We start from the raw sequence: 24,977 nt of genomic DNA on the forward strand, positions 1-24,977 counted from the left end.
AAAGATAGCCAGAAAAATCCCAAAATATATACTTGGAGATTAAACAATACACTTCTAAATAACAGATGGGTCAAAGAAGTCTCAAGAGATATTTCTAACTAAATGAAAATGAAAATATGACATCAAAATTTGTAAGATATAGAGAAAGCAGTGCTTACAGGAAATTGTACAGCATTAACTGTAAACATTAGAAAAAAGATCTAAAATCAATAATCTCAGTTTTCACTTAAAAACTTAGTTTTCTAGGAAAACTAAAAAAAAATTTAAATCCAAAGTGAGCAGAAGAAAACCAATTAGAGCAGAAATCAATTAAATTGAAAACAAAATTAATAGAGAAAAATCAGTGAAACCAAAAACTGGTTCTTTGAAAAGATCAACAAAATTGATAAGCTTCTAGCCAGATTAACAAAGAAAAAAAGGGGCAAAGACACAAATTACTAATAGAAAAAATGAAAAAGGGCCATCACTTCTGAACCTATGGACACCAAAAGCAAAACAAAGAAATATTATGAAGGACTCTAATCTCACAAATTTGATAACCTAGAGGAAATGGAACAATTTCTTGAAAGACACAATGTATTAAAACTTACCCAAGAAGAAAAGACAATCTCAATGCACCTTTATCTATTAAGGAAATTGAATCAATAATCAATAACCTTCTAAAGCAAAAGGCACCAGGCCCAGATGGGTTCACTGGTGAATTCTACCAAACCGTTAAATTAGATACTATCTCAGGCCAGGCACAGTGACTCACACCTGTAATCCCAGCACATTGGGAGGACAAGACAGGTGGATCACCTGAGATCAGAAGTTCAAGATCAGCCTGGCCCACATAGTGAAACCCCATCTCTACTAAAAATACAAAAATTAGCCAGGCATAGTGGTGCATGCCTGTAATTCTAGCTACTCAGGAGACTGAGGCAGGAGAATCACTTGAACCTGGGAGGCAGAGGTTGCAGTGAACCAAGATTGCGCCACTACACTCCAGCCTAGGTGACAGAGCAAGATTCCATCTCAAAAAAAAAAAAAAAAAAAACAGATATTACCTCAATTCTCTTTCAGAAACAGAAGCAGAGGAAATATTTCCTAACCTATTCTATGAGGCTAGCATTACCCTAAACCAGACAGAAAAGAAACCAAAGAAAACTACAGAACAATACCTCTCATGAAAACAGATACACAAATGCTAAATAAAATACTAGCAAACTGAATCTAACAATATACATAAAGAATTATAGGCCAGGCGCAGTGGCTCACGCCTGTAATCCCAACATTTTGGGAGGCCGAGGTGGGTGGATCACTTGAGGTCAGGAGTTTGAGATCAGCCTGGCCAATATGATGAAACCCCATCTCTACTAAAAATACAAAAATTAGCTGGGCATGGTGGTGCGTGCCTGTAGTCCCAGCTGCTCAGGAGGCTGAGGCAGGAGAATTGCTTGAACCTGGGAGGCGGAGGCTGCAGTGAGATGAGATTGCACCACTGCACTCCAGCCTGGGTGACAGAGCAAGACTCCACCTCCAAAAAAAAAAAAAGAATTATTGGTATATATGGTTGACACTGGAACAACACAGGTTGGATCTACATATGTCCACTTATATGTAGATTTTTTTTCAATGAAACTTGGATTACAAATATAGTTGTAGGCTGGGCGTAGTGGCTCATGCCTGTAATCGCAGCACTTTGGGAGATGGAGGCGGGCAGATCATATGAGCTCACGAGTTTGAGACCAGGCTGAGAAAAAGAAAGATTCAATCTCTAAAAAAATTTAAAAACTTAGCTGGGTGTAGTCATGGGCACCCATAATCCCAGCTACTTGGGAGGCTGAGGTGGGAGGACAGCTTGAGTCCAGGAGGCAAACGTTGCAGTGAGCTGTGATCATGCCACTGCACTCCAGCCTGGGCAACAGAGTAAGACTCTGTCTCAAAAAAAAAAAAGTATATTGGCTGGGCTGGGTGCCTCATATCTGTAATCCCAACACTTTGGGAGGCCAAGGTAGGATAGGCATTTGAGCCCAGGAGTTCAAGACCAGCCTGGGCAACATGGTAAAACCCTGTCTCTAAAATAAATTTAAAAATTAGCTGGGCAGAGTGGTGCTCACCTGTAGTCCCAGCTACTCAGGAGGCTGAAGCAAGAAGATCACTTGACCCCAGGAAGTCAAGGCTGCAATGGAGCCTTGCTCGTGTCACTGTACTGCAGCCTGGGCAACAGAACAAGACTCTGTTTCAAATAAATAAATAAACAAAACAAAAAAGCTGGCTGGATGCGGTGGCTCATGCCTGTAATCTCAGCACTTTGGGAGGCTGAGGCGGGTGGATCACGAGGTCAGGAGATCAAGACCACCCTGGCCAACATGGTGCAACCCCGTCTCTACTCAAAATACAAAAATTAGTTGGGCGTGGTGTCGTGTGCTACTCGGTAGGCTGAGGCAGGAGAATCCCTTGAACCAGGGAGTCAGAGGTTGCAGTGAGCCGAGATCGCGCCACTGCAGTTCAGCCTGGCGACAGAGCAAGACTCCATCTCAAAAAAAGAGAGAATCCAGACATAGATCTTACATCTTTCACATAAAAATTAACTTAAAATAGACCACAGACCTAAATGTAAAACAAAAACTATAAAACTCCTGTAAGATAATATAAGGGGAACTCTAGATGACTGTGGTTTGGTGAAGACTTTCTAGACACAATACCAAAAGCAAAATCCATGAAAGAAAGAATCGGTAAACTGGACTGCGCTAAAATGTATAATGTGTGCTCTGCAAAAGATACTATTTAAGAGAATGAAAAGATAAGTCACGGACTGGGAAAAAATATTTGCAAAACACATATCTAATAAAAGACTATTATTCAAAATATACAAAGAAGCCAGACACAGAAAGAGAAATATTACATGTTCTTACTCATATGTGGGAGCTAAAAAAAAAGTTGATCTCATAGAAGTACAGAGTAGAATGATAGATACTAGAGGCTAAGAAAAGAGTAAGAGGGGCCAGGCATGGTGGCTCACCCCTGTAATCCCAGCACTTTGGGAGGCTGAGGCGGGTGGATCAGGAGGTCAGGAGTTCAACACCAGCCTGGCTAAGATGGTGAAACCCCATCTCTACTAAAAATATAAAAATTAGTCGGGTGTGGTGGCATTCGCCTGTAATCCCAGCTACTCGGGAGGCTGAGGCAAAGAACTGCTTCAACCTGGGAGGCAGAAGTTGCAGTGAGTCGAGATTGTGCCACTGTACTCTAGCCTGGGTAACAGAGCGACTCCGTCTCAAAAAAAAAAAAAAAAAGAGAGAGTAGGGGAGATGGGGAGCTGATGAAGAAGAATGGTTGGTTAAGGGGTAAAAAAAAAAAATAAAGTCAGGTAGAAAGAATAAGTTCTAATGTTTGATAGCACAATGAGGTGACTTATAGTTAATAATTTATTATATATTTCAAAATAGCTAGATGTTTTGAAATGTTCCCAACATAGAGAAATGACAAATGTTTGAGGTGACACTCTAATTACCTTGATTTGATCCACATTGTATGCATGTATCAAAATATCACATGCATCCCATAAATATGTACAATTATTTTATTAAGTATTAATTTAAAAGAATCACAAAAAATACACATATACAAAGAACTCTTAAAACTTAACAATAAGCCGGGCATGGTGGCTCACGCCTGTAATCTCATTACTTTGGGAGGCAAAGGTGGGTGGATCATTGAAGGCCAGGAGTCCAAGACCAGCCTGGCCAACATAGTAAAACTCTGTCCCTACTATAAATACAAAAATTAACCAGGTGCAGTGGCACATGCTTGTAATCCCAACTATTTGGGAGGCTAAGGCACAAGAATAGCTTGAACCCAGGAAGCAGAGGTTGCAGTGAGCTGAGATCATGCCACTGCACTCCAGACTGGGCAACACAGCAAGACTCTGTCTCAAAAAAACAAACAAAAAGAACCCCAGAAGCAATAAAAGAACAATCTGATTAAAAAATGGGAAAAAGATCACAACAGATACTTTGCCAAATAACATATACACATATCAAATAAGCAGATGAAAGCCGGGCGCAGTGGCTCACACCTGTAATCCTAGCACTTTGGGAGGCCGAGGCGGGCAGATCACCTGAGGTCAGGAGTTCAAGATCAGCCTGGCCAACATGGTAAAATCCCGTCTCTACTAAAAATACAAAAATTAGCCGGGCATGGTGGCAGGCGCCTGTAATCCCAGCTACTTGGGGAGCTGAGGCAGGAGAATCACTTGAACCCAGGAGGCAGAGGTTGCAGTGAGCCAAGATTGTACCATTGCACTCCAGCCTGGGCAATAGAGCGAGATTCCATTTCAATAAACAACAACACAACAACAACAAATAAGCAGATGAAAAGATGCTCAACATCATACATCACTAGAGAATTGCAAAGTAAAACAAGATATCACTACATATCTATTAGAATGGTGAAAAGCCAAAACACTGACAACACCAAATGCTAACGAGGATGTGGAGCGACAGGAACTTGATTCATTGCTGGTGGGAATGCAAAATGGTACAGTCACCCTGAAAGACAGTTTGGCAGTTTCTTACAAAACTAAACATGCTCTTACCATACGATCCAACAATCGTGCTCCTTGGTATTTATCCAAATGAGCTAAAAACATGACCACACAAAAACCTACACACAGATGTTTATAGTAACTTCATGCATAATTGCCAAAACTTAGGAGCAACCAAAATGTCCTTCATAAGGTGAAGAGATAAACTCATACACCTATACAATGGAGTATTATTCAGCAGTACAAAGAAAAGAGCTGGCAGGGCAGGGTGGCTCATGACTGTAATCCCAGCACTTTGGGAGGCCGAGGTGGGTGGATCACCTGAGGACAGGAGTTTGACCAGCCTGACAAACATGGTAAAACCCTACCTTTACCAAAAATACAAACATTAGCCAGGCAGGGGAGGTATGCACCTGTAGTCCAAGCTACTTGGGAGGCTGAGACAGGAGAATTGCTTGAACCCAGGAGATGGAGAGTTTGCAGTGAGCCAAGATTGCGCCACTGCACTCCAGCCTGGGCGAGAGCGAGACTCCGTTTAAAAAAAAAAAAAAGAAAAGAAAAGAGCTATCAAGCCAGAAAGGAACATGGAAAGAAGCCAATCTGTATGATTCAAACTATATGACATTCTGTAAAAGGTAAAACTATACAGACTGTAAAAGGATCAGTGGTTGCCAGGGATTCAGGTAGATGGAGGGATGAAAATGTGGAACAAAGGGGATTTTTAGGGCAGTGAAACTACTCAATATGATACTATAATGCTAGATACAGGTCATGATGTATTTGCCAACACTCATAGAAACTGCAACACCGAGAGTGAACTCTAAAGTAAACTACGGACCTTAGTTAACAGTAATGTATCAACATTTGCCTCTTCAGTTGTAACAAATGTACCACACTATTTCAAGATGCTAGTAATGGGGAAACGTGAGGGAGATAGAGAAACCATGTACTCCTGCTCAATTTTTCCATAAACCTAAAACTGCTAAAAAAAAAAAAAAAAAGTAATAAATTCTATTAAAATATATAGTCAACCCTCCATATACTCAGGGGATTGGTTTCAGGAATCCCCTTGTTTACCAAGAACTATGCATACTCCAGTCTCCCAGTCAGCACACCATACAGGTGGGTTTCATGTCCTGTAAATACAATTTTTTTTTTCTCTTAGAGACAGAGTCTCGCTCTGTCACCCAGTCTGGAATCCAGTGGCACAATCATAGCTCACTGCAACCTCTGCCTCCCAATTCTCCTGCCTCAAGCTTCCCAAGCAGCTGGGATTACAATTCTCCTGCCTTAGTTTAGCAAGTAGCTGGGATTACAGGCATGCACCACCTAAGCCTGGTTAATTTCTGTACTTCTGTTTAGTAGAGGTGGGGTTCTACCATGTTAGCCAGGTTGGTCTCAAACTCCTGGCTTCAACTGATCTGCCTGCCTTGGCCTCTCAAAGTTCTGGGATTATAGGCATGAGCCACTATACCTGGCCTACACTGTATTTTTATTTATTTATGTTTGAGACAGAGTCTTGCTCTGTCACACAGGCTAGAGTGTGGTGGTGCAATCTTGGCTCACTGCAACCTCCGCTGCATTGGCTCACTGCAACCTCCACCTCCCGGGTTCAAGCAATTCTCTGGCTTCAGCCTCCTGGGTAGCTGGGATTACAAGTGCACACCACCACACCCAGCTATTTTTTGTATTTTTAGTAGGCACATGGTTTCACCACGTTGGCCAGGCTGGTCTCAAACTCCTGACCTCAGGTGATCCGCCTGCCTTGGGCTCCCAAAGGGCTAGGCTTACAGGCATGAGTCACTGCGCCTGGCCTACAACTATATTTTTAATCCAAGTTTGGTTGAAAAAAAATCCACATGTAAGTGGACCCATACAGATCCAGCCTGTGTTGTTCAAGTATCAACCATATATGCCTTGGGGAAGAAAACTGAGAAGGAGCTTCTTCCAAACAGAAAAATCCATGACTATTTGGGAGACCGAGGCCCTTACTTATTAGGAAGAAACAGCCCCCTCAACTGTGATCCCTTGATACTGACTTAGCAAGAACCATCATGTTTCCCAGCTTCCATTCTCCACTAATCCACTTTCCCCACCACAGCCAGAGTGACTTTTCTCACTCTGCTGCCCAGGCGGTTGTGCAGTGGCATGATCATAGCTCACTGCAGCCTCAACTTCCTAGGCTCAAGTGATCCTTGCACTTCAGCCTCCCAAGTAACCGGGACTACAGGCACATGCCACCACACCTGGCTATTTTTTGTATTTTTTGTAGAGTTAGGGTTTTGCTATGGTGTCCAGGCTGGTCTCAAACTCCTGGGCTCAAGCAATCCTCCTGCCTCAGCCTCCCAAAGTATTAGGATTACAGGCATAAGCCTGGCACAGAGTGACTTTTAAAGACATGAATTCTGAGACTAGGCACAGTGAGTCAAACCTGTAACCCCAGCACTCTGGGAGGCTAAGGCGGGAGGATGGCTTGAGGCCTGGAGTTTGGTAATAGCCCAGGAAACAAAGTGAGATCCTGTCACTACAATTAAAAAAAAAAAAAAAAAAATGCTGGGCACAGTGGCTCATGGCTGTAATCCCAGAACTTTGGGAAGCAGGTGGATCACCTGAGGTCAGGAGTTTGAGACCAGCCTAGCTAACATGGTGAAACCCCATCTCTACTAAAAATACAAAAATGAGCCAGGCATGACGGCCCGCACCTTGTAGTCCCAGCTACTCAGGAGGCTGAGGCAGTAAAATCACTTGAACCCAGGAGGTGGAGGTTGTGGTGAACCGAGATCATGCCGCTGCACTCCAGCCTGGACGACAGGGTGAGACTCCATCTCAAAGAAAAAAAAAATCCCTATCTTGCCCAGGCCTGAGAGATAGCTTTGTCTACTGACTTCCCCAGGAACGACTACAAACTCCTAAGGTAGCTGTGACCTAGAGGCTAAGTGCAGCTCATCTTCCAGAGCCTTCCCTTACAGATGCCATACTGCCGTTTCTTTACGCTGCTGCTACCATGCTTGTTACACAGTTTTTACACGTAAATGGTGACTTTTAAAATATTTGATTGGGGGATATTTGGGGGGAATCACTGGACAAATTCACTCCCAGTAGGAAATCTTCCTATAAGGAAGGCTGTATGCGTTATGTTAGCCTGAGGGCAGGAGTGATTCACACGAAGGTTAAGAATATTAGCACAAGATGCCCAGGTGTGGTGGCTCACGCCTGTAATCCCAGCACTTTGGGAGACCGAGGCAGGCAGATCATGAGGTCAGGAGTTCAAGTCTAGCCTGGCCAACATAGTGAAACCCCCTAAAAATACAAAATATTAGCCAGGCATGGTGGCAGGCGCCTGTAATCCCAGCTACTCGGGAAGCTGAGGTTGCAGTGAGCGGAGATTGCACCACTGCACTCCAGCCTGGGAGACAGTGTGAGACTCCATCTCAAAAAAAAAAGAATATTAGCACAAGTTGAAGAAACACATAATTCACGTTTCACTTCAAGGGAAAGCAAGCATCTTACTCCTGCTTACTGAATTTAGGCTGTGAGAACTTTGTCTACTGAGAAGTTCACAGGTCATAGGTCTGTTCTGGTTGCCTTCAGCTACCAACAGCTAAAAGCAAAGGCCAGGTATGGCTTCTGACAAAGGTCTTCCTTGACAGTCTTGGCTACTGACCAAAAGCCAAGTAGAGTTCACTACAGGGAGGATTAACTTCCCTTCACGCATGCACGCATGGGGCACCAATCATCCCAAGCCCACTTCACTTTCCTGTGACCTGCCTTGCTTCTCTCTGCCTGGGGTGACAGCTCATTAACAGATCCAGTTAGAAACTATTTCCTTTTTCACCCTTAGCCTGCTTTCCCTATAAGAGGCGAACCCTCAAGACAACCAAGTAGCTTGAAGAGGAAAGGTTTCTCCTTTTAGAAGCATTCCAGCTAACAACAGAAAAAGGATCAAGAGACTGAGAATATCATAAACTTACAATCCAAATAATGAATTAATAAATATAGGCAGTAATCATTAATAACTACTAATACCACAAAAAGACATTAAGATATGTGTCTTCTGAGAGATGTACACACCACCATTTATGATGCATTTTTGCAAAAAAAAAAAAAAAAAAAAAAAAACCTAAACAAATCTCTAGATCTAACTACAAATTTACAGAAAATACAGGGGAAAAAGGGATCATAGTAAACTGACACCAGAGGAATACAACCAGCAAAATCCAGAGAATAGGAAAATCCATAGGAAACAACGCTTGGTTTCTTCAACAAATAAATATGGGGGAAAAGAGATAGCAGAGAAATCTATAAATTAAGTTTAAAATGCACCTCAAACAATAGCATTGAAATAATCTTGTTTGGATTTTGATTTGAGCAAACTTTTAAAAATTATTATGGGACAATTGAGGAAATATGAACATTGGAGATTTGATATAGCAAATGAATTATTTATTGCTCACTTCTTTTAGGTATTAATAATGGTGTTATGATTATGCCTTCTTTTGAGTCCTTATCTAAAGATACACAAAGAAATATTTGTATGAAATTATATGATATTGGCTGGGCACAGTGGCTCAAGCCTGTAATCCCAGCACTTTGGGAGGCTGAAGTGGGCAGATCACCTGAGGCCAGGAGTTCAAGACCAGCCTGACCAACATGTTGAAACCCCATCTCTACTAAAAATACAAAAACTAGCCAGGTGTGGTGGTGCGTGCCTGTAATCCCAGCTACTCAGGAGACTGAGGCAGGAGAATCGCTTGAACCTGGGAGGCAGAAGGTATAGTAAGCACAGATCACACCACTGCATTCCAGCCTGGGTGACAGAGCGAGATTCTGTTTCAAAAAAAAAGAAATTATGTGATATGGAATTTGTTTCAAAATAATGTGGGAGGTCCAGGCACGGTGGCTCACAACTGTAATCTCAGCACTTTGGGAGGCCAAGGTGGGTGGATCACTTGAGGTGAGGAGTTTGAGACCAGCCTGGCCAACATGATGAAACCGAGTCTCCACTAAAAATACAAAAAAAAAAAAAAAAAAAAAAGTAGCTGGGTGTGGTGGTGGGCACCTGTAATCCCAGCTACTCAGGAGGCTGAGACAGGAGAATCTCTTGAAACCAGGAGGCAGAGGCTGCAGTGAGCCAAGATCATGCCACTGCACTCCAGCCTGGGCAACAAGAGCAAAACTCCGTCTCAAAAAAAAAAGAGAAAAGAAATTGTATATATTTTGCAAAATCTCTTACAAATTAATAAGAAAAAGATAAACACCTCCAAAAGAAAAATGAACAAAGGCAGTAACTCAAAAGAAAAATAAATAGCTAAAGAATGTAAAGACATATGCAAATTGTCAGTAAATACTACAAAATTGGCAAAAACTGTTTCCTTCTGCATTCTTTTTTTTTTTAATTATTTTTTATGGAGATAGGGTCTCACAACATTGCTTAATGGGGAAACGACAGTCATTTCAACAAATGGTTCTGGGACAACTGGATACCCACAGGCAAAGGAATGAAATGGGACCTCTGACTTCTACCTCACACCATATTTTAAAAATGAACTCAAAATGGGCTGGGCGTGGTGGCTCACGCCTGTAATCCCAGCACCTGGAGAGGCCGAGGTGAGAGGATTGCTTGAGCCCAGGAGTTCAAGACCAGCCTGACAAACATGGTGAAGCCCCCTCTTTACTAAAAATACAAAAATTAGCCAGGCTTGGTGGTGCACGCCTGTAATCCCAGCTACTCGGGTGCTGAAGCATGAGAATTGCTCGAACCGAGGAGGCAGAGGGTACAGTGAGCCAAGATCACACCACTGTACTCCAGCCTGGGTGACAGAGCAAGACTCTGTCTCAAAAAAAAAAGAAAAAAGAAAAAAAACCTCAAAATGTATCAAAGACCTAAATATAAGAGCTAAAACTATAAACCTCATAGAAGGAAACAAAGTTCACAAGTAAATCTTCAGCATTCTGGATTTAGCAACAGTTTCTTACATATGACAAGCAACCAAAGAAAAAAAATAGACAAATTAGACATCATTGAAACAAAACTTTGTGCTTTAAAAGACACTATCAAGAAAATGAAAAGATTAAAGCTTATAATCAGTTGAATTATTTAAGAAAAAAAAACCTAAAAGAAAAAAAAAGAAAGTAAAAAAAAAAAAACCCACAGCATGAGATATATATCTACAAACCATCCATCTGATAAGGGTCTAGCATTTAGAACAAGCTCATCCAACCCACGGCCAGAGGCCCACGATGGCTTTGAATGTGGCCCAACACAAACTTGTAAACTTTCTTAAAACATTATGAGATGTTTTGGTAATTCTTTTTTTAGCTCGTCAGCTGTCATTACTGTTAGTGTATTTTATGTGTGGCCCAAGACAATTCTTCTTCTTCTAATGTGGCCCAGGGAAGTCAAAAGATTGGACACCCCTGATCTAAATATAAAGAACTGTTTTAGCTGGGCATGCTAGCGACATGCCTGCAGTCCTAGCTACTCAGGAAGATGAGTCGTGAGGATCGTTTGAGCCCAGGAGGGCAAAATGGCAGTAAACTATGATCACGCCACTGCACTCCAACCTGGGTGACAAAGTGAGGCCTCATCTTTAAAATAAAATAGACCAGGCACAGTGGCTCATGCCTCTAATTCCAGCACTTTGGGAAGCTGAGATGGGCGGATTGCTTCAGCTCAGGAGTTTGAGACCAGTCTGGGCAATAAGGTGAGACTCTGTCTATACTAAAATACAAATAAAAAAAAAAATTAGCCAGGCATGGTGGCATGCGCCTGTGGTCCCAGCTGTGGGATGCTGACTGAGGTGGGAGGATCGCTTGAGCCTGGGGTGGAGGCAGAGGTTGCAGTGAGTCAAGATGGCATCACTACACTCCAGCCTGGGTGACAGAGCAAGAACCTGTCTCAGTAAAATAAAATAAAGAACTCCTATAGCTCAACAATACAAAGATAAATAACCCAATTTTAAAATGGTCAAAAGATTTGAATAGATATTTCTCCAATGAAGATTTGCACATGGCCAACAAGCTCATGTAAAGATATTCAACATTGTTAGTCACCACTAACAATCAAAATCACAAATGAGACACTTACTTCATACCCACTAGGTTGGCTATAATAAAGAAGACAGATAATTTAAAAAGTGCAGACTGGGCGCAGTGGCTAATGCCTGTAATCCCAGCACTTTGGGAGGCTAAGGCAGGTGGATCACTTGAAATCAGGATTTCAAGACCAGCCTGACCAACACGGCAAAACCCTGTCCCTATAAAAAAATACAAAAATTAGCCAGGCGTGGTGACACGCGCCTGTAATCCCAGCTACTTGGGAGGCTGAGAGATACAAGAATTGCTTGAACCCGGAAGGTGGAGGTTGCAGTGAGCCAAGATCGTGCTACTGCACTCCAGCCTGGGCGATAAAGCAAGACTTCATCTCAAAAAAAAAAAAAAAAAAAAAGTGCTGTCAAGTATGTGGAGAAATTGGAAATTTCATTCATTGCTGGTAGAATATAAAATGTCACAGCCACTTTAAAAAATAATTTGGCAGTTCCTCAAAATGTTAAACAGAGAGTTAACTTAAGACCCAGGAATTCCTCACCTAAGTATATACCCAAGAAAAATGAAAACACATTCACATAAAAACTTGTACGTGAACGTCTACAGCAGTAATATTCATAACAGCCAAAAAACGGAAACAACCTAAATGTCCTTCTACAGGTGAATAGATAAACAAAATGTGACATATACATGCAATAAAATATTCAGCCATAAAAAGGAATGAAGAACCGACACATGCTACGATACAGATGACCTTTGGAAACATTGTGCTAAGTTTGAGAAGCCAAGCACAAAAGGCCACAAACTGTTATGATTCCACTTATATGAAAGGCCTAGAGTAAACAAATACACAGAGACAGAGAGTCTCTATGTGGCTGCCAGGGTTAGGGTGTGTGAGGGAGTGGGGAGTGATAATGGGTTGAGAGTTTCTTTCTGGGGTGATGAAAATGTTCTGGAATTAGTTGCGATGGTTGTACAACCTTCTAATATACGAAAACCACTGAATTGTACACTTTAAAAGGGTTAAATTTACGGTATGTGAATTACTATCTCAATAAAAATAAGTAGAAAAATAAAGGATAACCTTTTTTGCCTTTTAATTTTAATTTCATTACATGCATATTTTGCTGATAAGAAAGAAATAATGTTGTCTGGGGCAAAGGCTCAGCTTAATCCATGTCCGATAAAAAAAAAAAAAAAAAAAAAAGACTGGAAACAAAATGGTCAACAAGAAATTGGTAATTTAAATTAAGGTACATTAAATCAATGGAATATAACCAAAAAAAGACAAAAGAAAATAAATAAATAAATGGAATATCACATACACATGTACTATGAATACAAGCTCATTCTAAAGGCAATGAGATATTTAAAATGGTATAGAAATATATTTGAAATGAAAAGATGTTTGTCATATTAGTAAAAAAAAAAAAAAAAAAAATTTTTTCAGACGAGGTCTCGCTCTGTCACCCAGGCTGGAGTGCAGTGGCATGAACTTAGCTCACTGCAACCTCTGCCTCTTGGTCTCAAGCGATCCTCCCAGCTAAGCCTCCCAAGTAGCTGGGACTACAAGGGCACGCCACCACCATGCCTGGCTATTTTTTTTTTTTTTGGTAGAGACAGAGTTTCACCACGTCACCCAAGCTGCTCTCGAACTCCTGTACTCAAGCGATCCACCTGCCTCAGCCTCCCAAAGTGCCAGGGTTACAGGCAGTTAATCCCAGGTGAGCCACCATGCCCAGCCCAGTAAAAACTCTTTTTTAAGTCAAAAAAGTATATCCACAATATTCTGATGCCCTTCTCCCAAAGAATAAAAAAAAATTTAGATTGAAAACCAGTTCTAAGTTCTGGCCTCTAGACTGTAAAAAAATAAATTTCTTTTATTTAAACAACAACAGGCCGGGAGCAGTGGCTCACACCTGTAATCCCAGCACTTTGGGAGGCCGAGGCAGGTGGATCACGAGGTCAGGAGCTCAAGACTAGCCTGGCCAATATGGTGAAACCCTGTCTCTACTAAAAATACAAAAATTAGCCAGGTATGGTGGTGGGCGCCTGTAATCCCAGCTACTCGGGAGGCTGAGGCAGAAAATTGCTTGAACCTGGGAGGCAGAGCTTGCGGTGAGCTGAGATAGCACCACTGCACTCCAGCCTGGGCAACAGAGCGAGACTCCATCTAAAAACAACAACAACAACAACAACAAAACAACAACAACAACAAAAAACCAGGATGGGCTCGCACCTGTAATCCCAATACTTTGCGATGCTGAGGTGGGAAGACTGCTTGCGACCACAAGTTCAAAACCAGCCAAAATGGTGAGACCCCATTTCTTTCTTTCTTTTTTATTTTTTTTTGAGACGAAGTTTCACTCTTGTTGCCCAGGATGGAATGCAATGGTGCAATCTTGGCTCACTGCAACCTCCGCCTCCCAGGTTCAAGTGATTCTCCTGCCTCAGCCTCCCAAGCAGCTGGAGTTATAGGCGCATGCCACCACGCCCGGCTAATTTTATATTTTTAGCAGAGAGGCGGTTTATCCATGTTGGTCAGGCTGGTCTCGAACTCCCGACCTCAGGTGATGCGCCTGCCTTGGCCTCCCAAAGTACTGGGATTACAGGCGTGAGCCACTGCACCCAGCGAGACCCTATTTCTATAAAATAAACAAATAAACAAAACCCAACTCTTTAAAAACATTAAAATTATGCCCACAGTAAGAGTCCGTATTGATAAAAGAAAAACATAACATATATATATATATAAAAACATTAAAAAGTCAAAAAATATTTACATCAAACTGTTAACAGAAATTATATCAGGCCAGGCGCGGTGGCTCACGCCTGTAATCCCAGCACTTTGGGAGGCCGAGGCGGGCGGATCACGAGGTCAGGAGATCAAGACCATCCTGGCCAAAACGGTGAAACCCCATCTCTACTAAAAATACAAAAAATTAGCTGGGTGTGGTGGCGGGCGCCTGTAGTCCCAGCTACTCGGGAGGCTGAGGCAGGAGAATGGCGTGAATCCAGGAGGCAGAGCTTGCAGTGAGCCGAGGTGGTGCCACTGCACTCCAGCCTGGGTGACAGAGCAAGACTCTGTCTCAAAAAAAAAAAAAAAAAGAAATTATATCCTGGTAGTGATATTACAGGGGTTATTTTTCTTCCTTTATTTCAGCTATATTTAGGGACAGTAAACAAGAAAGTAAAGGGTGAATAACTTCAAAGAACAAAGACATTAAAATTTCCAAACTTATCACTAGTACTTTATTAAGTCCAAGTTCCTGGAAATTAGACAAAAGTCACCTAATTATAGAATTAAAACACAATCCTATGTATTCTTATTCTTGCTTTGGCAGGAATGTACAACACCTGACAGTGCTAAGAGTTAAGTTACTTTCACAAAATCAAAACAGTGACTACAAAGGGCCAGTAAGGGAAAACTAAGGGACTAAGTCCCAATTCTCAGGTCACAAAGCTGTTTAGATGAAACAATTTATTCTAGGATAGATTTGAAGATCAAGTATCTATTCTATAGAGTCTAAAGGTATTATTCAGGTATAAAAATACTGTAAGAAAATTTTACCACCACCACCACCAACAAACCACTAACCACAGCTTTACTCCCTAAAATACAGCCAAGCCAACAGACTATAAAATATCCTCATATGAAAAGACAGGACTCTCAATTTTGAAATAAACCCTACAGTTTTACTTTTTTATGTTTTTAGAAAACGAGAATAAAGATCTACTTCATGCTAATAACCAGTGTCTAAGAAAAGGCAACATGTAAAGGAAACACTGAAAATTACTTCAAAGACAAAAAAAGTTAAAATGTTACTGCTAAGAGTAAAACCAAAGAAAAACTTGAAAATTAAAGCCTTTCAAGTCACAATTTTAGAGATTTCTCATTGAGAAAGTTCAATACTGCCAAGATGTTTTAAAATAAAAAAGTTAAAATTAGATGAGGCTATTTTTATTGATATTAATATAAGGCAAAACACGCTATCACTACACATATTAGAACCGCTCAAATAAAAAAGTGGTAACACTAAATGCTAGCAAGGATGCAGAGAAACTGGATATCTCATACATTGTTGATAGGAATATAAGAGGATATAGTCATTCTAGAAAATAAATAGTTCAGCAGTTTCTCTAAAAACCAAACATGCACTTACCATACGATCCAAACATTTGGGCATTTATTCCCCCAAAATGAAAATTTTATATTCACATAAAAATATTTCTACACATGAATGTTTATAGCAGCTTTATTTGCAATAACCAAAAAACTGGAAACCACCCTTCTGGTATGTCCTTCAACAAGTAAATGGTTAAACAAATTGTGTGGTTCAGCCATACTATGGACTACTACTCAATAGTAAAAAGAAATGAACTACTGATACATGCAGCAATTTGGATGGCTCTCAAAGGAATTATGGTAAAAGAAAAAAAGCCAAAGTTACATTCTGTATGATTCCATTTATATAACAGTCTCAAAATGGCAAAATTACAGAGATGCAAACAGATTAGTGGTTGCTGGAAGGGTGCGTGTGGCTATAAAGTGGTAGCATAGGGAGCCCTGAGGTGATGGAGTAGCTCTGTATATAGAACTATAGACTGTTACAGTGGCTATCCAGATCTACACATGATAAAATTGCATACAATTATATATATATATATACACACACACACAAATACATGTGAAACTGGTGAAATCTAAAAAAGGCTTATGGATTGTAACAATGACAATTTCCTGGTTCTTGACATTAAACTATAGTTATGTGAGCTATTACCATTAGGTGAAACTTGGTGAAGGGAACATGGGCTCTGTACTATTTTTCACAACTTCCTATAAATCTATAATTATTTCAAAATAGAAAGTAAAAAAAAAATTAGTAGGGCAATGTATGAGGAGGTTAATATAAGAAATGGAAAAGGTTTAGCATAGCGTTTGAAACATGGTAATAAAGGCTTCCATTTTATTGAAACTTTTATTACATTAATTTGAAAACACAGGTTTCTGCACTAAATATAAACAACTATTTCAGCAAAAAGCATGACTTGAGCTAGAATTCCTCAATTTAATTACCAAATACTACCTGAAATCGCTTGTGCACATGCTAAGATTGTTTTAAGACTTAAAATTGTCCAAGTGAATAGGGAACCAGTACACAACATAAATGGCTCAACATTCAGCTTTTTTCCCAAAACTCTTTAACTCAAATGTCTTTTACATCATCAAGTAACTTATCAGATGGAAATAAATGTATCATCTGCTGTGTGATTCCAAATTAAGGAAAGTCTAACTCAAAGCCATCCTCAACTTGAATATATATAATCTCTTACAAAAAAACAATTACGTGTAATCTTAAGAATAGTGAAACAAACTCAAAGCCTTTTTGGCATTCCACAGCAGCTGAGTCCCTACCAAATATTCTGGGGTGGAAAGAACATTCTACTGGCCATCCTCTGAATTCCTCAGCAGACTCTAAGCTGTCCAGTCAGCTCTGTAGGAAACAGCAAATACCAGGTACTGGTAACTAGTCTCTAATTCTTCAAAAAAGCATTATCTTTGGCCTACAGCCCCTTCAAGATTACTCTATACCTATGTATGTGTAAGTGATTAATACAGTCTCTAGTGTTGTGGGTGTGATCCTGAAATAGCTTCCACCACTAAATGTTACTCTTAACAGAGTCAATAGAAGAGAGAATAGAAAGCCGTGTGAAATCATACAAAAGCTTGATTTTCTACTTTCCACAGGAAAAAAAATGACTTTAATTTTCTCAGCTTCAGCAGGTGCAAGAATATCTAAATTGCCATGATGTCTATACCCTTCCTGTGATATTCAGTATACAGGTTATCTGAGAACAAGTGAGAACCATCTGATCAGTTCTGTATCACCAAGGGAGCCCTTAAATTCGGTTCCCATGGACCCTTCTGTACTTCTAACACTATGATTTGTTGGCAGGAATTTCACGGAAGAAGTTGAGATGTAAGGCCATCTGGCATGCCAGGATCAGAATTTTTCTAATACACACCCCCATCCCTGACTTAGAATTTTCTAGTATCCCTTTCCCATCCTATCTTTCCCGTAATGTAGTAAGCCTTTTGTGTGACCAGTGGGTAGACAGACTCCAAAAAGTCACTCACTGTTTCCTTTGCTTTTCAATAGTTAAAACTTTATGAGTGTTAAAAAAGAGTCCACAAAGACAGGGGGAAAAAAAAAGAGTCCAAACACTGAAATGCCAATGATCAATGGTGACAGTATTCACTGATAACAGATTTTGGATAAAAGATGGAAGTTGTGGAATGAAAGTTAAGTTAGTGGCCGGGCGCAGTGGCTCATGTCTGTAATCCTAGCACTGTGGGAGGCCAAGGTGGGCAGATCATTTGAGTCAGGAGTCCAAGACCAGCCTGGCCAACATGGCGAAACCCCGTCTCTACTAAAAATACAAAAATTAGCCGCTGTGGTGGCGGGTGCCTGTAATCCCAGCTACTGAGGAGGCTGAGGCAGGAGAATCACTTGAACCCAGGAGTGCTGAAGTTGCAGTGTGCCAAGATCATGCCACTGCACTCCAGCCTGGGTGGCATAGCAAGACTCTGTCTCAAAAAGCAAAAACAACAACAACAAAAAAAAAAAAAACAAAGAAAGTTAAGTTAGTTGAACACAGTATACTAAATTTTGAGACATTCTTAAATATGAATTATATTTAGTGTACAATCTACACTATAGAAAACCTAATGTCTTCTTAAAAGCGCATGTCAGTACCCAAATCAGTAAAATTCAATAACCTGAAGGTTCCAGTTCACTAAGAATTACTGTGGGCTACATCTGCAAATGCACAGAAATTAAACAGAGCACAAATCACTTGGAAAAAGTCCTCTAAATTCTTTTATATTCAATCTACTTTAATCTGTCTGATTGCTTTGGAGCCCAGCAGTAACACCAATCTCATTGATGATACTGTGTAGAAATAAGCAGAGATAGGCCGGGCACGGTGGCTCATGCCTGTAATCCCAGCACTTTGGGCGGACGAGGCGGGTAGATCACCTGATGTTGGGAGTTTGAGACCAGCCTGACCAACATGGAGAAACCCCATCTCTACTAAAGATACAAAATTAGGCATGGTGGGACATGCCTGTAATCCCAGCTACTTGGGAGGCTGAGGCAGGAGGTCGCTTGAACCCGGGAGGCGGAGGTTGCAATGAGCCAAGATCGCAGCACTGCACTCCAGCCTGGGCAACACAAGTGAAACTCTGTCTAAAAAAAAAAAAAAAAAACAACCAGAAAGAAAGAGAGAGAGGGAGGCAGGGAGGGAGGGAGGGAGGGAGAAAGAGAAGCAGAGATAAGCCCTAATGCAGTGCTGAAGAAAGGCATGAACATCTTGGGCTTACTATGACATGATGAACAATGAGCACTAGAGGATGGCACATACAAGAAGATACTGCCCCACAGCAGTGAAGAGCATTACATCTCAGCCCTCCAAATCTCAGCTCCCCACTAGCAGGTCCACCTATACATCCCCCTACTATCTTCTTCCCCAAACCAATAGTCCTTCTGGCCCTTATTTCCAAAAACACCACAAATATTTCCCCAGTCACTCAAGTTCAAAGCTACAGTATGATTATTAAATCCACTTAAGGAATCTGAATCCTCTCCATCCTTACCCTGTAATACCTCTCACATTCATTCTCCCTTCACGTCCCCATTCCTACCATCCTAGTTTAAGAAATTATACCTTAAACCCAAGTTTCCCAACAAGGTCTTGATGTCCCCACAGCCAAATTTGTACTCCAAAACATTGTTTTGAACAAGTCATCCAAGCCTTAAAAAAGCATCTACAGATCTGGCAGTACAGCCAACAGAAACCTACCCTCATGAGCTTGGACAAACACCAAGCACCTTCCACAAGAAGTTTCTGGACCCAGGGCTCAAGACCAAGTTCTGCAAATTCCCTGTATTTGCTACTTCTTGCCATCCCCTCTTTCTCCATAGTGATCAACAATTAAGTCTTTCAAAAGAAAAGGGTTTATGGCTCGTCTTCATGGACAAGCAGCAGCAGGTGGACAGCATCCTAAACCATAGCCAGTTCTGGAGGGGAGCAAAGCCCAAGAGAATCAGTGGAAGCAACTTAAAACATAAAAGACCAGGGCAGGCACGGTGGCTCATGCCTGTAATCCTGACACTTTGGGAAGCCAAGGTGGGCAGATCACTTGAGGTCAGAAGTTTGAAACCAGTCTGGCCAACATGGTGAGACCCCATCTCTACTAAAAATACAAAAATTAGCTGGGCATGGTGGCGGGCGCCTGTAATCCCAGTTACTCGGGAGGCTGAGGCAGGAGAATTGCTTGAACCTGGGAGACGGAGGTTGCAGTGAGCCAAGACTGTGCCACCACACTCCAGCCTGGGCAAGAGAGCAAGACTCCCTCTCATTCATTCATTTATTCATAATTAAATAAATAAATAAGGCCAGGCATGGTGGCTCACACCTGTAATCCCAACATTTTGCTAGGTGGACATGGGAGGATCACTTGGACCAGGAGTTGGAGACCTGCATGAGCAACATGGCAAGACCCCATCTTTACAAAAAATATCAAAATGAGCCAGGCCTGGTGGCAACTCGCCTGTAGTCCTAACTACTCAGGAGGCTGAGGTGGGAAGTTCACTTCAGCCTGGGAGGCCAAGGCTGCTGTGACCCATGATCATGACACTGCTCTCCAGCCTGAGCGACAGAGCAAGACTCTGTCTCAAAAAAAATTAAAAAAATAAATTTAGGCCAGGCACAGTGGCTCACACCTGTAATCCCAGCACACTGGGAGGCCAAGGCATGTGGATGGCTTGAGCCCAGGCAAAGGTTGCAGTGAGCCGAGATCACGCCCACTGCACTCCAGCCTGGGCAACAGAGCGAGACCCTGTCTCCATAAAGTTAAATTGAAATTTAAAAATAATAAAACAAAAAATAAAAAAATGTTTTAAAAAGCGAACAAAATCCCTGGTCTGTGGGTACATGAAGAAGTCTGAGATGGTGAGCCCAAGAGTTTTATTTTGAAGACTTTAGGATGAAATCCAATATCTTACTCTACATATTAAAGAAATGTCCATGTCACGTGTAAGAGGGAACACATAATAAAAGGAAAGTTAAACATAAGTGGGCTATACCAAGAGTATGAAGTGAGTACCTTTGAGAGTTCAGAGGAGAAACCAAAAACATCAAGGACTTAGGCAATGCAAGAGGTCAGCATTCTAAATAAGTCAACAAATTTGGTTGAAGCAGAGAACACAAAAAACAGCTGTGAGAGACTATATAGCTGTCCCATGGTTCTAGCCCATTTTCACATGCTTTCTGGTCTCCTCTCCGCATCTGGACTATCAGTTCAGAGGCCAAGAACCACCACAATGTGTTAACCTATTAGCTAACTATCAGTCACATCTTAAGAATTCAGAAAACAATGGTAATAGTTTTAGTATATTTAATCTCAGAACAGCATAACATCGAGGTGCACCCTGAATTCAGATTTTTTTAAATACCTGTATTAAAAATAGAAAAACTTCCTAAAGTTAAGAAATAAGGATACTAGTGAGAACAGTGGCTCATGCCTATAATCCCAGCACTCTGTGAGGCCAAGGTGGGAGGACTGCTTGAGGCCGGTTGAAGACCAGCCTAGGCAACAAATGGAGGCCCCATCTCTACAAAAAGTAAAAATAAAAAATTAGGCAGGTATGGTGATATGTGCCTGTAGTCCCAGCTACTCCAGGAAGCTGAGGCAGGAGGATCATTTGAGCCCAATAGTTAGAGGATACAGTGAGCTATGATCACGTCACTCCACTCCAGCTTAGGCAGCAGAGTGAGACCCAATCTCAAAAGAAAAAAAAGAAATCAGGATAATGAGGCCAGGCAGGGTGGCTCATGCCTGTAATCCCAGTCCTTTGGGAGGCCAAGATGGGCGGATCACCTGAGGTCAGGAGTTTGAGACCAGCTTGACCAACATGAAGAAAATAAAAAATTAGCCAGGCGTGGTGGCAAGCGCCTGTAATCCCAGCTACTCAGGAGGCTGAGGCAGCAGAATCGCTTGAACCTGGGAGGCAGAGGTTGCGGTGAGCTGAGATTGCGCCACTGCACTCCAGCCTGGGCAACAAGAGTGAAACTCCGTCTCAAAAAAAAAAAAAAAAATCAGGATACATGAATCAAAGCAAGAATTTCTAAGCACCCAGACACTCTTAACACTTTTGGGAATTGTTTAACGTATTTTTTGAAACTAGGAGGTCTCAGAATTGAAATTCTTTTTTTAATTTTTTAAAAAAAGTTTAACTGCTGACATGCTCTAAAGGAGGAGGCAAAAGAATGGAAAATCTGGTGAAGTGATAAGCAGTTTTTAAAGAGGTTTACAATCAGTTTTTAAACAGTAATCCCTCTAGGAAATGAAAATTCCTCTCCTAATCCCTTTGAGGGCAATATATGTGAATCAGGAACAAGAACATCTTGCTTCTACTAAGTACAAATATGAACCTTTTAGAGTATCTTCTGCATTAAATAGCAAGTAGAAGAGAGGACAATTTCTAACTTATCAAAAAAAAATAAGCATCTTGGACTTATATCTTTTGCTAGACACATGCAAAGAGGCTTCAGTAAAATGCAATTAAGGAACTTCAAGGTTTTCGTTGACAGTGATTACTTAACTGGAGCTTACTCCTGTGAAATGAAACTACCAGAAACCCTCAACATCAATTTGCTTGTCACTAAACCACAGGTTTACGCTTCGACTTGGAAATGCTAACAGGATGGAACCACAAGCCTTTAATAAAACGTGATGACCATGGAGAGCGCCCTTGAAGCTTAGCAACAGAGGACTCAACCCTAAAAGGGTTCCCTTTCTGGAATGTGAGGGCAGGTTTGACATGTACCACGGCACCAGTCCTAAAACGCTTGACTGCATTTTCCACAAAAGGTGGGAGTTGTAATAGTAGCATAGAGCAGACACCAGCCCACTGGAAGCAGATGGAACCCACCAACTCATTTTATCCAGACCTTCAAAAAGGTACACAGAACTCTCTCAGCCAAAGCAGGGCAGATCTGAATGAATACATCCAGGAAAAGGTTCACATGGGATTACTAACTGGTAATTTTATTTGCATGCCAAAGCCCTCAATGTAAAACAGAACCTGAACAATGAAAAGCAATCTGAAAGCCCGTTCTCCATACTCAAGCTACACACACACACACACACACACACACACACACACACACACACGAGAGACCCAAAAGCTTTGTTTTACAAAACAAATAAGATTCAGTAACCTATTCCAGCACAGGGACTCTTCTGAAGGGATATCTAGTTGGAAACATTCCCTGCTTATGTACATAATTCACTAGGGGTCAGGTAAGATTCCATTTTCTAAGCGCTGAACTTTAAACAGAAAGTCAGTAGTGGTGCAATATTCACTCATTAGCATACATCTCTACCCCCTAGAATGAAAAGCATTGGCTGCCTCTGCCAGGATGACAACTTTACAGTGAGAAGCTGGAGCCGCGGACCATGAACTCCTGGAAAGTTCTATCAGGGCCTCAGAAGAGCTCACCACCTTCGCCGCCTAAACTTAGCGGTCACCCATCCCACGCCACCCTCTCCACAGACAAGGCAACTGTGATATGGGAATTTTAAAAAAATAAAAATAAAAAGATGGGCCACAGGGTCAAGAGCAGGCAATGCCTTACAGGGCTGACATGATTGCTGTCTGGGACTGGGGGAGGGGGAGGAGCATTCTGGATGTTTCTATTCTTGGCAAGGAAAGCACCTCCGGGTCCTGCACCATCAAAAAACACTCACACACCAATGTTCTCAGGGAATGAATGATAGGCCCGTACTAAGCGGTCTCATCTTGAGTTGTGATGATGGGGAAAAAGGTGTGGAGGGCTGGAGGCGGGGTGGTGGTCAAGGGTAGATGTGTTTAACTAAGGGGGATGGGAGGAGAGTGAATGGATAAAGTGGGGGCCTGGGGAAGGTGTGGACGGTTAAGAGGGAGGGGAGGAAGGTGTGCACGACTAACGGAGGACAGGAGAGCCGAGGGTGTGGACGGCTAAGGAGGCTTGGGGAAAGGTGTGGACGACTGGGGGGTTGGGGATGGCCAGCAGCACCCCCGTGCACCAGCAGCGAAGGCAGGCCGTGGGGGTGGCCGCTTCTAGACCCTCACAACCCCCCTCTGTGGGCGTGTGCCCGGCTGCGCGTTGGCACCGGCCAGGCCATTGGGCCGCAGGGCCAGCACTCACCCCACGACTCCCTGGTTGTAGTTCCGCCGTTTCCACGGGGTCCCGCTGTACACGACCCCGCCGCCGTCTGCTCGGCCGCCCCCCGCGGCCCGCCCTCCGCTGGGCTGCAGCAGGCTGTAGTTGAGTCCATACGTGCTGGCCTTGTTGTCGCGCTTCCTCTTGTTGCTGCTGCCCGAGGCCGAGTCGGCTGGATCGGCGGCGGGGACGGCGGCCGAAGGGTGCGGGGACGAGGACGCCGAGGGAGGCGAGGACGCCGAGGAGCCCGCCCGGCGGGCCCAAGCCCCGGGCTGGTGGTGGTTGTTGTTGTTGTTGGTCGTCTCTAGGGGCAGGAAGTCCCGCTGCTCCGCGGGCAGCGCGTGGCTGCCCAGCAGGCGCTCCCCGGAGCGGTACATGCCGGCCGGGGCCGGGGCCGGGGCCGAGGCCGCGCCGCCGGTGCTGCCGGTGCTGCTGCCGCTCCCGCCGGTGGCCGTGCTGCTGCTGCTGCTGCCGCCGCCGCCGCCGCTCGCGCCGCCGCTGCTGTGACAGTGGTGGTTGAAGTAGAGGTTCCTCAGCCCCTGGGTCGTCTCCCAGATCTGCATCCACAGACTGTTGGACGGTCCGAGCTGCTCTGGCTGGAACCAGGCGATCCTCGGATCCATCAAACGGCGGCGGCCGCTGCCCCCGCCCCTCCCGGCCGCCCGCAGGGCCGCCGCCGCCGCCGCCTCAGGCGCACACCCGGCCTCGGCTGCTGCTGCTGCTGCCGCTGCTGCCGCTGCTGCTGCTGCTGCTGCTCGGGGCCCGCCGCGGGCGGCGCGGTCGCGCAGGGAGCCGGGCCGGCGCCGGCGGCGTCGCTCCCGCCCTCGGGGGCTCCGCGGGCCCTCCCCCCCTCCCTCCGCCCCTCCGCCGAGCCCCTGTCACTGGGGTCCCCGTGCAAATGGCGGCGGCGACGGCGGCGGCTCCACAGAAGAGCTAGCGGCGGCGGCGGCGGCAGCGGCGGCAGCGAGACGCGCCTGCTCGGTAGCGTCCTCGCTCCTCCGGCCCCGGGGCGGGGCCTCTGCCGGCTCCGCCCCGCTCGCCCCGCCCCCCCCACCGCCCCGCCCTCACGCGCCCGCCCCGCCCCCACCGCGCCGCGCAGCAGCCCGGGAGGCCGCGCCGTGCGTCACAGAGG

The 24,977-nt window shown here is 43.5% G+C and overlaps 1 protein-coding gene across 6 annotated transcripts in view; it reads right to left on the bottom strand.

Moving 5' to 3' along the window:
• TENT4B (terminal nucleotidyltransferase 4B) overlaps positions 1–24,977 on the bottom strand; it is an 84,993-nt gene that overhangs the window by 59,822 nt on the left and 194 nt on the right. For 2 of the 6 annotated variants that reach the window (XM_055297548.2, XM_055297549.2), the window contains exon 1: positions 23,831–24,672. In XM_055297548.2, the coding sequence (XP_055153523.1) occupies positions 23,831–24,468 (638 nt within the window). In that variant the 5' untranslated portion in view covers positions 24,469–24,672. Of the gene's footprint in view, positions 1–23,830; positions 24,778–24,977 lie in introns of those variants that run through there. The other 4 variants (XM_055297550.2, XM_055297547.2, XM_055297546.1 and 1 more) reach the window with 3 other exon arrangements.

This window comes from Symphalangus syndactylus, chromosome 11 (assembly GCF_028878055.3).
Source record: "Symphalangus syndactylus isolate Jambi chromosome 11, NHGRI_mSymSyn1-v2.1_pri, whole genome shotgun sequence".
NCBI lineage: Eukaryota > Metazoa > Chordata > Mammalia > Primates > Hylobatidae > Symphalangus > Symphalangus syndactylus.